At 40.6% G+C, this 17,309-nt stretch overlaps 1 protein-coding gene across 4 annotated transcripts in view; it reads left to right on the top strand.

The window, feature by feature from the left end:
• The window catches only part of GRM5 (glutamate metabotropic receptor 5), a 489,232-nt gene that overhangs the window by 372,217 nt on the left and 99,706 nt on the right, over positions 1 to 17,309 (top strand). For all 4 annotated transcript variants that reach the window (XM_076002410.1, XM_012745155.3, XM_012745156.3 and 1 more), the window contains exon 5: positions 10,476 to 10,722. In XM_076002410.1, the coding sequence (XP_075858525.1) occupies positions 10,476 to 10,722 (247 nt within the window). The remainder of the gene's footprint in view (positions 1 to 10,475; positions 10,723 to 17,309) is intronic.

The raw sequence follows: 17,309 nt of genomic DNA, 5'->3' as shown, positions 1-17,309 counted from the left end.
CCTATATCAAGCATCCAGTTTTGAGTAAAGAAAAATAGAAGCAAGAGCAGCTCTTCCCTGCTTCCATTTCCTCTCTGCATGCTATCTTGGGGCAGATCCAGCTTGAGAGCAGCTGGTAAGTTTGGGCTGGCACAAAACTTCATACCTAGGTTAGGCCTGGCCCACAGTAGAGCCTCCAAAATAGTCCTTGAACAAAGTAAACACTGCTGAATGAAGTACAGTTCTTCACTGCATTAACATGCCAACTAATTAACATACCCTCTTTCCTACCATTTAGTGCATAAGAAAAGAAGTCTGGATAAAATGAACCATTTTAGTATGTGTACTCAGGACTTAACAGTTTGCCTAATAAGATGAAACTCCTTAAGCCCCCACAGCTTCGATCGCTGAATGTGTACCTTATGTGATGTTGGTCATTTTTATTTAGAGGACAGAGATACTATCTTACTCACGTGTGTGTCACAGGCATCCAGCACAGTGTCTTCCATGCAGTAAATTCTCAATAAATGTCTTTTTAATCAATGACTTAATCTCTGAATGATCAACAAATAAATTAATTAATGAGCCAGAAATTCCCTCTAGGGCCAAAGCAGCAAGAACAAAGGAATTGAATATAACTCTGTGAGTTCTATTAAGACATTTAAAGAAAGACTGTGTGAACAGTCAGTTTGGAAAGGTAGCCAGAAGACCAGTAAGAGTCCGTGGGATCTTTATGTTACTTCCAAATGATCACAAATGATCATATACAGTTATCTTACTCTCTCATTATCATCTCATAATTCTGGACATTTCAAATATAATGTTATGTAATTTTTGGTGCTATTTGAATCTTATGGATAATGTTGATTTTTTCTTTTAAAGTGGGCAGCCAACTTGATTAGCTTCAGTCTACAGGTTCGTATCCACCTTTTATGAACTTTGGCTCCATTATCACTTCAGTTTTCAAACTCTTTGCAATGCTATCAAAGTTTATCACATATGTGCCTCACCAAGTGGCTAATCTTGGACTGAGGCAGTGTTTTATTCCACAGTCCAATTCCCCAAACTTTGTTATGCTGACTAGAGTCAAATCTATGCCTGTAAAATTCAGGGGGACCCCAGGAGTTCATGCTCAATGTTATGGGATCACTTTCTTAACTCCCCATTCTCTGCTATCTCCCTGACACTTTCCAGCTTCTCCCACCCACCTCTTGGTCCTCTGGCTTGAAATCTGAAACTTTAGTGTTTATCTCTGAATCACACTTTCTGTTTCTGAGACCAGGTTGCCATGGAAGCCAAGTGGAGGGAGGCTAGAGAAAAGAACAAAACAACAGAAAATTTCCCCACACTCTTAGGACATAGTTCCTTTGGTCACAGAGAAGGGTTCCCACCCTTAGAGTTATAGATGCCTGCACAGTCACAATTGCTTCTGCCACTACTGCCTGCTACGATCACCTTGGCAGGGGTGTCTGAGGGCTTGGATGGGAGGAAAAAAACAAACAAAAATAAAATTTCCTCCACTACATCTCCACTACATCTGATTTGTAGGGTGCCTCTTTCTACTCCTCAGATCAGAAATAGAGGGCTCCTCTTGGAGCCCTTTCTGCCTGCCTACACCGGTGCACAGTGTTCCATGTTTTGGGCTGCCTTTGAATCCAAGTCTGGAGATAGTGAAGAAAAAAATCCAAAAACACTCTCATGCATAATTCAGTGGTGTTTTCAATTCTGTTTTCCTTCCCTAATCGCTTGTTACCATTTACTTTTCTGAGTTTTCAGCTAGCTGCTCCAGTTCTGTCCAGGATTTTTAGCTGCAGTCAGTGGCGAAAAACAGAGTGGAGTGTGCTTACTACATCATGACTGGAGTGTAATTTTTCTCATGTCGTTTTGTTAGAAGGTGAAAACACATGAGATTGGTTAGTGGTATTGTCTGGTCCACCTGACACATCCTGTTGTAAACTGGCATTGTTATTTAGTTTTGTTTAAGTAATGGTGATTTCTCTAGTAAACTGATTTGACAATCTGAGGACCAGCCCTGGTATTTGGTGACACTCTTTGAGGCATCCTGTCCCCTGTATGGCCTCATTCGTGTACTCAACCTATAGTAATAGTGCCAAGTACATGTTAGGTACTGTGCTATGTATAAGGGTTACATCTGTGAACCACACAGAATCCTTGTTCTTAAGAAGCCTGCAGTATACTAGAAACCTATGACAGATCACCACCAATGCTACAAGAGAGAAAAGCAGGGCCTTAAATTCAGGTTAGAGATAGATATGTACACAGGAAATTTCTGTACAGGATGTTTAGTATATGATAAAAAAAAAACAGCACTGGTAGTATTATAAAATAGAACAGAACCTTAATTCTGGACTAGAGGAGAGTCATGAACAATTTCTGGGTGGAGCTGAGTTGTAGAGCACACACAAATTTAGGGAAAGTGTCTTATAGGTGTATAGAATGAAATGTGCAGAGCCCCAGATGTATATATTAGTATATAAGAGAGAAGAGTTTATTATATGGCTGCAAGAAGTTCTGAATATCTGTTATATATGAGTATAATGAGTAAGAATCAAGAAGTAAATTGAAGCTGGAATAAGAAATGCCTTGAAGGTCAGGATAAAGTATTTAGGGTATAATTTGGTTATGAATTGAATGGAAGCAACTAAATAGTTTTGATTGATTAACAAAATCAGTTTTGTACATTAGAAAGATGACTATATATCTACATTGGGAAATACATAGATTAGAACAGGACAAGATTGAGGGCAGTAAAATCTGTTAGCAGGCTATTGCAGTAACCCAAGCAGGAAATGATAAGGCACTCTGGGACTAGATAAATGCATGATGATATGTCCATATGAGATAATACCAAATAGCCAATAAAATAATGGAACATTTCTATATGGAAAGAGCTACTTGCTCTACAATGTAGTGTCAAAATCAAGATGTAATACAGTATGTGTGCATGCTACCATTTATGATGACATTTATATGCTTATATGAACATTTATCAATGAATCTAATATGTCTTGAAAAATGGTAAAAATAGTATATTGAATATCTCTCTTAAGAATGTCTGCCTCTGGTGAGAAACATGGAAAGGCTGGAGGCAAGAGAGGGAGAGATTTTTTATTTTAAAGTCTTTTAACTTTTTGAGTCTGATGCTGAATCCAGAAATATTAATGTAAATATACAAACACTTAAATAATTAGGAAATTCTGAGAGCCCTAATTAAGGTGGTAGGAGTGGGACTAGAAGAAAAGAAATGGATACAGGGAATATAGGAGGATGTTCCAAGTTGGATAAGACACAGGATGAATTCAGGTTTTTATCAGATGTTAAAGTTAACATAAACAACTCAGAAATGTCTGGGAGTTCAATCGGATTTAGGTTTCAGAGGCTTTTAAGCATCCTGCTTATAGGCAGGACTCTGGAAAAAGACTGCTTGGCTTTAAATCCTGATTCTACCAGTTACTTTGATTAATTCAAAGTATAAAATACTTCACCTAATCCCCTAATAAAATAATACATATATCATTGGATTGTTATAAAAATTAATTGAGTCACTATCTGTATAACAGTAGAAACAATAGCTGGCACTGAATTAGTGTCAGGGAGTCCTTGTGTATAAAGTACGTGAAGCCTTGGAAAGGGAATAGAATTACAGATGACTAAATGTAGAACCTTAGAGAACAATACCTTAAAGCAGTGATCAGAAGCTCTATAAAGAGTCTGAAACAGTTCCAACCAATCAGCTGGTCCTGTAAATTCTACTTTCAAAAAGGGTCCTGAATCTGAACACTTCCCACCATCCCCACTGCTGTCACCCCAAACAGAGTCACCAACATCTGTTTCCTGGTCTATTGCATTAGCCACTAACTTGCCTTCCTGTTTAACAAGCCAAACAGCACTTTTGATTCCCCACCCCACCAACCTATTTCTCAGTTCTCAATTAATACATTCTAATCCATCTAGTTGCTTAAACTGAAAACCTGGACTTATCTCTGATTCTTCATTTTCCCTAATACTCCATATCCAATCCATTAGCACATCCTACTCATTCTGCTTTCAAAAGATTCTCAGAATCCTACCCTGGACTAAGCTACCAATCTGTCAGCATTTTATCACAGTATTTCCTATGTTTCCCCCCTTTTCCCACTCTTGTTCCATTTGCCTCATAGGGAAGTAAACTTTTTAAAATGGAAATCAGATCATAATATTTCTCTGATGAAAACACTCCAAAGCCCTACATTATTCAACCCCTGCCTATCTCTCTTACCTTGTATCCTACTTCTCTTTGCTTTAATCACCAAGTTTCAGGCTCCCTTTTATTCCTCAAAGAACACAGTAGGCACATTTGTACTGGCTAACACTGCTGCCTGGCAACATGCTTCTCCCAGATCTTTATATTTGGAATGTGAAGAAATAAATCAGATCATTAGCAACAGAACTTGGGTCAGGGACCAGGTAACATAAGCCAATTTATTTTACCAAATGCTTTGTAAGTAGGAGCTCATTTAACCTACTTCGATATCTATCAGATAGATACTATTTTCAAAACCACTTTGTCTCAGGTAATGGGTGCGAGTGCACACTATCTGGGGGATAGACACACTTGAAGCTCTGACTCAGGTGGGGCAAGGGCAACATACATAACCTAGACATTTGTACACCCATAATATGCTGAAATTAAAAAAAAAATATTTTTAAATAGCTGAAAAAAGAAAAAAACCACACACACTTTGTCAGGTACAGAGTGGTTAATTAACTTGCTGGTATGATGAACAGCTATTAAAGTGGTAGCGTTGTGATTCTAACTCCTGGTCTTCTTCCAGAATCTGTGCTCTTATCCTCTATACTCTGCTGCTCTTAGTAGTCCAGGCACACTCTCTACCACAAAGTGATATGCTTTCAGGTATGTGTGGAGTTAGAGAGTGGAGAAAAACAAAGACCTAAGCCTGAAGAGCCAAGAGGCCAGAGAATTTCTTAATTCACCAATATCTTCCTCATATCTATAAATATTGAGTCTAATGTATTAACAAATATCTCTTTTAAATGTGGATACCAACCACCCCACCCCTCCCTCCCCCCTTCCAAAAAAGCTAAGTTGCCAGCTACTGACAGTAGCCTTGATTTTCTTAGTTTCTTCATCCATAGTGGAAATAGCTCCCAGCTCATCGGTTTTATGAAAGTAAAGCATTTTGTAAAAGTCCTTACTTTGTTAGCACACATTTCAACCGAGCTCTCTCGGCTACCCGATGGTGAAAGATCAGCCATAAGCTTTTTTCTCTGATGGAGGAAGAAGGCTGGAAAGTCAGTGAAATAGCGCTATAAATGCTAAAGCAAAATAAGATGATGTCTTTCTATAAAAATACATGCCTTGAAATGACTTAAGAAGAAATTACAAAAGTTAAACTTCCATTTGTTTTCTTCCATCATTTTGTTTGTTTTGTTGTTGTTGTTGTCATTTTTTTAATTTGCAATCATTTGGATCTTTGGGTGGCAAGGGAAAATAGGCACCAGGCACTTCTACAAGATCCTAATGCTGCCCAAATAGGCCAGTTGTTTCCAGATGCTCAATGACAACAAATGATTCAACAAACTGTGCACAAACATGCATATCCTTTAGTATTTAAGCCCTTGTTTTTGGTCAATCCCTTCTGTCCATATCTGAGGCCAGGCCTGGGACAATATTAGCATGCATTATTTGAGGGAACAGAAACATAAAACTTTCCAGGAAAGATCCAATCTCATTACTAATTTGTTTTCATAAACTTTATCTCTTATTTAAAATAATTTTTAAAAGGTGATATGGCAATACTGCTCAGGGAGTCCTTATTTCCAGAGAATAATGAACAGTATAACAAGAAGATGTTATGATGATGTTATAATACTCATATAATATAACAAGAAGAACAAGAACAATGGTATAGTTTAATACTAGTCTTGACATTAGAAGTTCTTGCCCACTTTTGATTTTCACTATCTCTGTGACCTTGGAAAATCCACTTAATCTGTCTACACCTCAAGTTTCTTTCTTTCTCAATACCAATTTTTGTTGTATATGTCTATCTTGCAGTGTTGATGAACACATCTGATATATGCAAAAATATTTTGAAAACTGCCAAATAAATATAAATTGTCATTATTTCTCCCGCTTAATTCAATCAACAGTCCATTAACCATGCCCTAAACACTGTGATTTAATTGTAAAATGAGGAAGACTCAAATTTGCCTTTGTGCCACTTGCTGTCTGTTGCAAACAAAGCATAAACAAAAAAAATCAGGAAAGAAACCTGAATGATGACTGCCTTAGCACTCTACTGGGCATCATATCAGGTGAGACCTTTGACTTGCTTTTGTTCTCCAAAGTCATGGCCACAATATGTAGTAACCAATAAAGGTTATTATGATTTACATTTTGATACAGCTACTATTAATGAAGCATCTTGTGCCACACTCTGTGCGAAGTACTTAGGACTTTCCTATTCTATAACATTTAATTCTCTAGTCACCCTTGAAAGATAAGTGTCACCATTTGGCAGATGATTAAACCGAGTCTTCTATAATTTAAGTGATTTTTTTTCCAAGTCACAGCTCTAGGAAGACACAGAACAAGAATTGGAACACAGATCTCCATACTCTGCTAATAAGAGGAAAAGGAAAAGAATGAGAGTCAAACTATCACATTTTTAAATAGCTGCAAAAGCATCTGCTGCTGAGCTCTGATACTGAGTTGGGAAGCTGAATTGTAGAACATGGCTCAGGGTCAAGGCCAAGCACATAGGGATGGCCTCAAAGACTACCATTGACTGCCTGGTCAGTTTTCTGAAGTAGAATCAATCAAGAGAGTATCTCTCTCTCTCTCTCTCTCTCTCTCTCTCTCTCTCTCTCTCTCTCTCTCTCTCTCTCTCTCTCTCTCTCCTTAGCAAGTTAAATAAATGGACAAAGGTAGGCACTGGGCTGACCTGGGAAATAGATGTTTCAGACTTGGCTTCCTTAATTATGCCCACATTACTATCACATGTATACAGGGTGTCTGAAAGAGGTACAGAGATAGTAATAGGGAGTTCAGAGGAGCAAATTAATTTTAGTATCTGCAATCATGATTGTCTTCATGAAGGAACTGCTCTTGGAACCTTAAAAATGGTTACAATTAGTGTTAACATAAGATTGGGGAGAAAACAAAAATAGAAAGGATGCTCTAGTTAGAAGAAACAGTCCTTTAATTCATTCAACAGATATTTATTCGGGACCTACTATGTGCTAAGCATTGTTCTAGGCACTTAGTAGTGAATTAAACAGAAAAATAAATCCCTGTCCTCAATGAGTGGTTGAGACAGACAATAAGCAAGATAAAGATATAAAATATGTAATATAATATGTTACATGGTGATAAGAGGAAAATAATGTTTGCAAAGAAAATAGGAAGTGTATGGGGGAGGGGTAGTTGAAATGCAATATAGTTGGGATGTAATGCAATGTCCCGAGGTGGCCTCCAGACGGGGTGACACCTGAGTAAAGACTTGAACTGGGAAGGAAACAGGCTCTGCAGGTTGTGAAGCAGGCTCACTCTGTACTAGTTACCAACTTGTCTGGGTCTGGTGAGACAGAACGCACTCATATGCAACAGTTACATGAAGCAGATTTAATTTCTTACAGATAGGTGAAAAAGGACAATAGAAGCCTAGGATTCATTGTGAGCACCAACCCCCCCCCTCCAAGCTCAGAAAGCTGTCTGGAGTGTATGGGGTGTCACCTGAATGTAACACACTTGCATCACAGATGAGGGACCCTGGGAAACAGCCCACTCATCCTGGGGTTGCGTGAATCACTGGGGTAAAGTGTTGAAGGACATTCTGTTCTGGGAGGACTGAAACAGAGCCCAGGCTGTTCCAGCCAGTTCCTTTCTATCTCAGGATGTTACATTCCCAGCACATTCTATGGTTATTCTTGAGAACTACATGTGAGAAAGGGAGAAAAGCTTGGTCAGTCTCAAGAACACCTGGAGTACTGTTCTGTGTAGATCTTGTGGGTGGAGGATTTCAGGTAGAAGAATCAGCTAGTACCAGGGTCTGGGGGAAGGAGCACACCTCACATGTGCAAGGATCCAGGAGAAGGTCAGTGTGTCTAGAAGACTAGAATAATTGAACTGAAGAATATTAGGAGATGGAGTCAGAGGAATAGGGATGGAAGGCCATGGGGTGGACTCCTGAATGTCATTCAAGACCACTGCAAGGACTTTGGATGTTTTTTGATTAATAAGGCAGTCACTGGAAAGTTTGATCATAGAAGTATCATGATTTGACTTAATGTTTAAGGAAATTATTCTGGCTATTCTGTTGAAAACAGGCTGAAGTAGGGGAGGATAGGCACACACAGAAAGAGAGAGACCAGTTAGAAGGCTATTGCTGTAATCCAAACAGGAGAACATATATCTTGAATTTGGTAAAGGTATATTTGGTGTGAAGTAGTCTAATTCCAGATATATTTTGAAGATAGATTAAATAATAGTTGTGGTGGTATGAAGGAAAAGAGTGAAAAGTAACTCCAAAGTGTTTAACTTAGCAATCAGAAAAATGGTGTGAGGCGAAATGTGGAAATTATGAACTGAGTCTGTGTGGAGAAGGAAATAAATTGTAAGATTTATCTGGGAAGTAGCCAGGGGCCAGTGTCTAGTCCTGAGATGGAAGCAGGATTTCTTATCTTATGATTATGTCAGGATGAACTATGTTTATTTCCCTACAGAACCTCTCTAATAGGGGAAATAAGGTATCAGGATTTTAGGCAGCAATCAAGAAGGGTGATAATATGCCTCTACAGTTCGAGAAGTCAGAAAGCATGTATGCTGCTATCTTTTGAAGAGTTCCTTTTTTATCTCTCTTAAATAAAACGTTTTTTTTCAAATGACAAACTCTGGGTTTACTTCAGCTTTCCTTTCAACTTCTTACCACAGTCTTCCTGTATGTCTCAATCCTATCCATCCTTCAGTCACCAGGCCTGAGAGTAGATTCTGCTTCCTAAACACTCTTGTCCAGAACCACAGCGTCTACCCTATGCAAAGCCATTTTCGCCTGTTACTAGAATTACTGCATCCTCTCTTAATGGGCTTCCTGACTCCACTCCCACAGTCCTTTAAACCTTTCTTCACAGTGTAGCCAGATTGATCTTCCGAAAATAGAAATCTGATCGTGTCCTTCCCTAGCTTAAACACTTCAATGGATCCCAATCCTCTTAAGTATAGAAATCTTAATGTGGCTTAAGCATTTTTGCCTTCCTCTACCATTTCACTTCTCCCCATTCTCCTACCTCCCACTCCATGTTCTGGCCATTATGACTTTCTTGAATTTTCTCAAACATATCATGCTCTATCTCATCTGCAACCTTTCAAACATGCTTGCACTACTCTTCCCTCCACCTTCATCCAGCTGACACCCAGCTTCAATGAGCTTCTGGGTCTGATTCATGATTCAGTCCTGCTTCAGCCCTTAGCAAACTACACTGTAATTGCCTGCTTAGATGCCCATCTGCCTTCTAGACTCTAAGTAAATGAGAGCAAGAATCATGTCTATCTTGTTCAACATTATGTCCATCACTTGGAGCAAATTGTGAGCAGATACAAATAACAGGCACTCAGACCATATTTGTCAAATCAATCACTGATAACAAATGTTACTTCTTTAATGAAATGTTCTCAAGGGCTTTCCATTGGAAGGGAGCTCTCTCCCTCCTTTGGGCCTTTATAGATTTTAACTCCACATGTGCTACAGATTTATCACTTTCTACCCTACACTGTACTTACATAATTTATCTCTGTTATTAGACAACATTCTTAAGTGAAAAATCCATGTCCAATTCATCTTTGTCTTTCCCTAGATGATCAATCACATAGCTTTATGTATACTCTGACTCCAATAAATGTTTATTAAGTTAATTAGCTAATTAATTAATGGAGTTTAAATGTTATATTATACTTCATACCTTCAAAATAGGCCAGTTTATGTAGAGCATATGCTTTGAGATTAGAAGTGGTGGGTGATAAATCTAAATAGGTAAATTGATGCCAGATTGCACAGAATCTAGTTTGCTTAGCTAGGAGGACTTAATAGTTTGGAAACTGGAGATTTGTTGAGGATTTCTGAACCAAAAAGGTATATTATCACAGATGACACTAGGAAAATTCATCTGCCCTTAAGATAAATTTTGTGGTACAGAAATATAGTGCTATCCCAAATTCACATCCATTGTTTTATTACTGAAGGAAGTGAATCTTGCTACTGTTGGCAATTCAGATCCTTTTTTCAGGGTTTTGGAAGAAAAATCTAAATATAAAAGACAATTATTAGGCAGACTACATTGGCACCTATTTCTTAGCATTGCCTCTGGTTCTAACTCTGATAAAATTGTTTTGGTGCATTCTTTAATTATTCAGGATCCATGGATGTAGCTACAGTAAATTAAATTTCAACGTTAATCCCTAATTTGTTTCCCAACAGGTTCTCTAACCCTGAGAACACATCATGTCCAAGATTCCAAAATGGGATTTGTGATCAACGCAATCTATTCCATGGCCTACGGGCTCCACAACATGCAGATGTCCCTCTGCCCAGGCTACGCAGGACTCTGTGATGCAATGAAGCCAATTGATGGACGGAAACTTTTGGACTCCCTGATGAAAACCAATTTTACTGGAGTTTCTGGAGATATGATCCTATTCGATGAGAATGGAGACTCTCCAGGAAGGTATTGTTACAGTTCTTCTCTAGATAATAGAGCCTGAACAATAGCCAGCTCTTGATCCTGAGATTTCTCTCCTCTGTGGTGATCTAGACTTCCTGCCCATGTTTGGCTAGCCCTGACACCCTAAAGTGAGCAAAGAAAGAGAGACAAAGCCCCACTTCCTGTGGCCAGGGAAAAGAACTGATCCTGGTGTCTAAAATGTGCTTTTGACATCATTATCACATTTCAGAGACCTAAACTCAGAGATAAACAAAGGCCATCTCTGTGATTTCTCTGAACATGCTTGTCATGTTCTTCTCTGTACTTTGTTATCTTCTTGGAGCACAGAACTATTCTGAAGCAAGAACAATTCAACTTCTGGTGATCCAGAAATAGGGCTGAGGTGCTATTATAGTGTTTGCTGTACCTACAGTGAATTATAAAGTCATATTTTATTTTATTATTCTCCAGCTGGAGTACTTTCTTGCTTTTTGAGGACTAAATTGCCCTTTTCTCTGAAATTTCACCTTGCATTATTTTTATAGAGAGAAGCCTGAGAAATATGAACTTATAATTATAAGTCAGCCTCCAGAGAAATAACTATGTACCCAGAACTTAGCAGAATTCAAATCTATTTCCTACTTCAAATTCTTAGGTGACTCTACATGGGAGACTTTTTATCTATAAGGGATAATGTCATCGCAACGATATTCTGAGTTGGAGCAGGGGTGGATCTTCACTCTTCTTTGCATCAGAACAATCAGGGTCTTTTGGTCTCCCACTGCAAAACCCCATGTGCTCTCCCAGTAACAGCTTATACTTAATAGCTATGCTTGGAGATAAACTCTGTTTGCAGTTGACCCTTCCAAGAGAAGGTCTCATGAGTCTTTCCACAACTCACACCCCGTGTACCTATACATTCTCCCAGCAACGTTGGTTTAGCATATTTCTATATTCTGAGATGAGATGGAGGTTGGCCCCGATGGAGTTATTACTATCCCACATGCTAGAATTCTAAGTGATAGCTGTTTTCAGGTCATACAGCCAAGCTAAAACCTAGATATTTTCTCTCTTCTAGAGACTTGAAGAGTATTGTTCCAGTCAAGCTGTTTGTCAAGATAAGCTGACTTTTCACATGTTGTTGTTTTACTGTTTGGCTGTTCAGTATATCCATGAAGAAAAAAAAAAAAAATACAAGTATTATCTCAGGGCCAAAGAAAACTTCACATTTGTTTTAAATCTTCAGAGGGCAGGTTGATGAATGAGCTCAGTCTTTAGGATCAGGTCAAGGCCTAGGCTATGATATCTGTACATGGATTTATTATTCCCGTGTGCATCTCTGGAGCACTGACATCAGTTTGGCACTTGATGACAGACTTTGGTGACTGCAGCTCTACCAGTTCAGGAGTTTTTAAGCCATGTACCCAAGCCATTCCACGAACCAGAGAGTGAGGAAATGTCTCAGTTGGTCCAGCTGTATTCCAATAGGAAACTTTAATTAATCAGGCAGAGAACATTGCTGCCTCATTCATAATCCTCCAAATACACTGTAACGGATTACTTTCAGGCTACTAATTCTGAACCTTTTGGGAACATGAATCCCCAGATAAAATTCATAGATATTCTTCCAAGAACAGTACACATAAAATTTTGCAAACAATTTCTGACAATACATAGCTGTTTAGGTCTATCCATGCACTACTAAGTTTGGGTATTACATTAACCAATTAATAAATGATCAGAGTTTTGACCTCTGAGGACAAGGGCCAGACTCCGGAAAAGGTAGTTTGCAGCTTTTTGTTTTTCCAACTAATTCTGTACTATTTACCAAAAAATTTAACTTACATTCCTTGCATGTGCATTCTGAGTCAAACACTAAGCTAAACACTCTACTTTTTAATTCTATAAGGTACATAATGCTATTATTCTTTTTTCTCGATGAAGAAACTGAGGTTCACAAGGTTAAATGACTTGCTCACAATCTAGTAGACAGAGTTAAGATTCTACTAGACAGAGTTAAGATTCTAACTCAGTATCTGGGTTTCAACTCCTAAATTTATACAACAGTCTGTCAATCCACTGGAATAAAATTTAAAACAAAAACAAACAAAAAAAGAAACACTATTTTTTTTTATCTGTCGGACTTAGGTTGTTATGTTTGCAGATTGAAAGTTACTGCTCTGCTGGATCAAAGACATTCCCAGCTGGGTGAGGAACCAGTGGAGCCTGGGGCGATTAGGGATTCCCCAAAAATTCCAGGGTCACAAGAGGAAGATCCTAAACAGAGGAAGCTGAGAGATGGCAGCTTATTTTGGCATATGCATTTGCAGTTCACTGGAGAGTACATTTTAATCATTGTTTTAAACTTCTCATGTTATTAGACTACTATTAATCCACAATTCTTTAATGAAAACTGTGGTGCCAGGTATAGAATCCAGAATTTTTTAATTTAAAAAAGCTTATACCATCCTATAATGCTCCTGACATGATGTATAGCAGCACTTCTTAATCAACACATTAATATTTCTGCAGGAAAACATATGAATATTCATACTATTGTGATAACTAGACTATAAATAGCCTCATGATAGTTCAGGTCATTTTTGTTGTTGTTGTTGTTGTTTTTATTTTGGCATATGATGGGGGTACAGATTTTAAGGTTTCAATAAATGCCCTTTCCTCCCCTCCCCCCACAAGTCTTAGTCTCCAGCATGACCATCCCCCAGACGGTGCACATCTCACTCATTATGTATGTATATACCCACCCCCCACCCCCCTGCCCAATACCCTATTACTGTAGTACCTATGTGTCCACTTAGGTGCTTCTCATTTAATACCAGTTGCTGGTGAGTATATGTGGTGCTTGTTTTTCCTTTCTTGGGATACTTCACTTAGTAGTATGGGTTCCAGCTCTAACCAGGAAAATATAAGATGTGCTATATCACCGTTGTTTCTTAGAGCTGAATAGTACTCCATGGTATACATATACCACATTTTATTAATCCATTCTTGGATTGATGGGCACTTGGGCTGTTTCCACAGCCTTGCAATTATGAATTGTGCTGCTATAAACATTCGAGTGCAGGTGTCTTTTTTGTAGAGTGTCATTGGATCTTTTGGGTAGATGCCCAGTAATGGGATTGCTGGATCAAATGGTAGATTCACTTATATCGCTTTAAGGTATCTCCATATTGCTTTCCACAGAGGTTGAACCAGTTTGCAGTCCCACCAGCAGTGTAGGAGTGTTCCTCTCTCTCCGCATCCACGCCAGCATTTGTTGTTCGGGGTCTTTTTGATAAAGGCCATTCTCATCATGTTTTGTCACTAGATAAGTTCAGACAGGGTCATGTTTTGCTGCCAAGTGAGTTATGAAAAAAAATATGGTTTTCAGAGCTCTAAAGATGTCAGAATTACAGAAAATAAAAATGGACCCTTACTATTTACCATCAGTGGTCTAGAACATGCGTTGACAGACTATGGTCGGGGGCTAAATGGAGTCTGCTGCCTATTGGAGCTGCCTGTTGGCAGACTGTGGCCTGGGGGCTAAATGGAGTCTGATGTAAGTAGGGTTTTTTGGAACACAAGTCACACATTTATTTAGGTACTAAGGATGCTTTTCCCCTGAATGGCAGAGTTGAGTATTAGAGTACATATCAAAGCCTAAAATATTTATTCTATGTCCCCTAACATAAAAAGTTTGCTGCCCCTTGGTTTAGAGACTCCATCAAGAACTGAGCTTCAAGAGGCCTGGCTACTGCCTGGGGTTGACCATAATTGGGCAGAGAAAACATGGAGAGCCAATGTCACACTGAACACAACTGACTGCTTAAAACAAAAATTAAAATATTATATTGTGGGGCTTGTGGGGTTTATAAGTATGTGGGTATAAAATATTTGAAAATAATAGCATAAAGGAAAGGGGTATGACATTATTCAGGGACAAGTTTCTTATATTTTACATTAAGTGACTCAACATTTATTTTAAGTAGAATAAGATAACAGTACATATTATAACCCCTTGAACAACCACTAAAATTTTAAAACAAAGAGAGAGAGTTAAAAAGCCCATAGAGGCCGGGTGTGGTGGTTCACTTCTGTAATCCTAGCTCTCTGGGAGGCCGAGGCGGGTGGATGGTTTGAGCTCAGGAGTTCGAAACCAGCCTGAGCAAGAGCGAGACCCCGTCTCTACTATAAATAGAAAGAAATTAATTGGCCAACTAATATATAGAGAAAAAAATTAGCTGGGCATGGTGGTGCATGCCTGTAGTCCCAGCTACTTGGAAGGCTGAGGCAGCAGGATCGCTTGAGCCCAGGAGATTGAGGTTGCTGTGAGCTAGGCTGAGGCCAAGGCACTCACTCTAGCCTGGGCAACAAAGTGAGATTCTGTCTCAAAAAAAAAAAAAAAAAAAAGAAAGAAAAAAGAAAGCCAATAGAAGGGGCAAAGATCAAGCCAGGAGAAGCTCCTCAGAGCCCAGTAAAGGTGGTAGGTGGGGTTTCATTTCTTCTTTTTACACACCACCGGTAGTCAGCCGGCTGCCGAGCAGATAGGGAGATTTTGCACCCTCACGAGCCCCAGTGCTTCTGCAACCATTGAAATGGGACCCTCTTGAAAATAAAGCATTGGACTTCCAGCCCCTTAGGGATTGGCCCCCATGGCCGCAGCTGCAAGCCAAGAAGGAGGATGCCATACTGCTTCTCTGCCCATACCACCCCTTTCTCTGCCCTAGGGAGCTCCAGCCCTTCAGTTTTCACATCCTCTGTTCCCACACAGACAGTTCCCAACTCTTGACCAGATTGTGGTGGATCCCGGAGAACTTGTGTGATCCCAGAATTTGGACATTCCCTGTGGGAATGTCCAGGGAGAGGGACCGGAAGAACTGGAGTGCCAACTATCTTCCATTCAGATGTTTTTCCTTCCTCATTCCTCCCCCGCCCACTGCAGCTGAGAGGAGCTATTGAACTGAGGCATTCAAAAGCAGCCCCTGCACTCTGCTGGTGCGCCCTCCAGCCTGAGGTTTCCACAGAGAGAGGGGCCCACACCTTTCCCCTTGAGGACCTTGCAGTGGACCTGGGGGTGCTCAGTCTGGGAGTTCCCTGCCTGCTGACACTCCCAGAGATGCCCACCAGGGAGACAAGCATGCAATCTGGATCCTGTACCCCCAGGGCTCTACTGGGTTGCTTGGGAGCACAGAGGGGAGAACTGAGAACTAAACTCAAGAGGCAGAGGGGCCCACATGGGCAGAACAGACAGAAGAGTACACTGTAGGTCCAAGCCACAGCAAACTAGAGGAGCAAACATCCTCCCCCTGCAGGAAAACTGCACCTTTGGACTGTGGTAGGTCCGCAGGTGGAGCAGGGGAGGCAAAAGTCACTCTCAATAGGCAGTAGGTGAATTCAGATGGCCCCTTCCCCATGAGCAGAGTTTCTGGTTTGATGGGGCCATTTCTGCCCCCTTCTCTGGACTTTTCCCCTGGGGCCTGGGACCTAACCTTTGACCCTTGCTCAGACAGTTCCAGGACTTACTTCTGTGGAGCCTGAAGGCAGACTGGCCTGATCTAGACCCACCCAGTCTGGCTCTTCCACCCACCTTTACTGTAGCAGAGAACAAGTAATCCCCTGAACTCCAGGGCTAAGTTCACTGCCTGAGGCATTCAAGTGCTTCTTCTCAGGGGCTAGAAGCCCATTATAGGCATCAAAGAATAGTTCTGTAGTTGGGTCTTTCCTGCAAGTACCAACTTCTGACAGGGAGAACAACTGTACAGACCATTGCAGCATCTACTGACTCAATCACACAGAGCATTGCCAGTTCTTACAAGCACCACCCACCATCTCAGAGATTAAGGTGGGGGTCCAAATACAATTCACACAGCTGAGGGGAGAGGAAGACAGCAGAATAGGAGCAGTCCAAGGAGGCATCGCTTTGGAGGAGAGGAATAAAAGTTGCAGGCTGCTCCAGCTGTGAGGGATCTCCCTCCTCCACTGCAGACCTTTGGGCTGATTGGGGAGCTGTTCAGAGTCTATGCAGAGACACTGCACCAGAGAGCAGGTGCAACAGAAATCTGATGACTACCAATCCTTGATTTCTGCAGTTGACGCCATTCTATCACTCCGGTGTACAGTGCTAGCTCTGCTTGAGACTTACCTTTCCAGCAGTAGCCTTTGCATCACCCCCACCAGGCAGAGAGAGAGCAGACAGAACAGATACTTCCCCATACTATGTCCTGAGACCATGGGCTGAGCATCCTCTCCCCATGCAAGGGATCTGAGCAGAGGAGGAATCTCAGATGCCATAGGCACCACCTGGGAAGCCTGGGGCAACTATCTCAGCAGGACCTACGTGGCACAGGAGAACATTGGCCAACCAGTAGCTCCAGCCCATCTCCAGAGTTGCTGGGCCACAGAGAAAAACCCCTGACTGTGCAACTGGGCACTAGCAGTCTTCACACTGGTGGAATATCCCTCCATTGGTGTGGTTCTGCCCCCATAATCCCCAGATTAACTCTGAAGCTCTTGCTGAGCCTGAGCCTCAAGCTCTGCCCCTGTAGCTCCAAGGCCCCACCAGGCCTGCGACACTATACCCAAGATTCCAGAGTTGAGCCTAGACCCTAAGA

The sequence above is a fragment of the Microcebus murinus genome, chromosome 4 (genome assembly GCF_040939455.1).
Source record: "Microcebus murinus isolate Inina chromosome 4, M.murinus_Inina_mat1.0, whole genome shotgun sequence".
NCBI lineage: Eukaryota > Metazoa > Chordata > Mammalia > Primates > Cheirogaleidae > Microcebus > Microcebus murinus.
The sequence above is the reverse complement of the archived record's forward strand: the minus strand, read 5'-3'. Positions and strand labels throughout refer to the sequence as shown.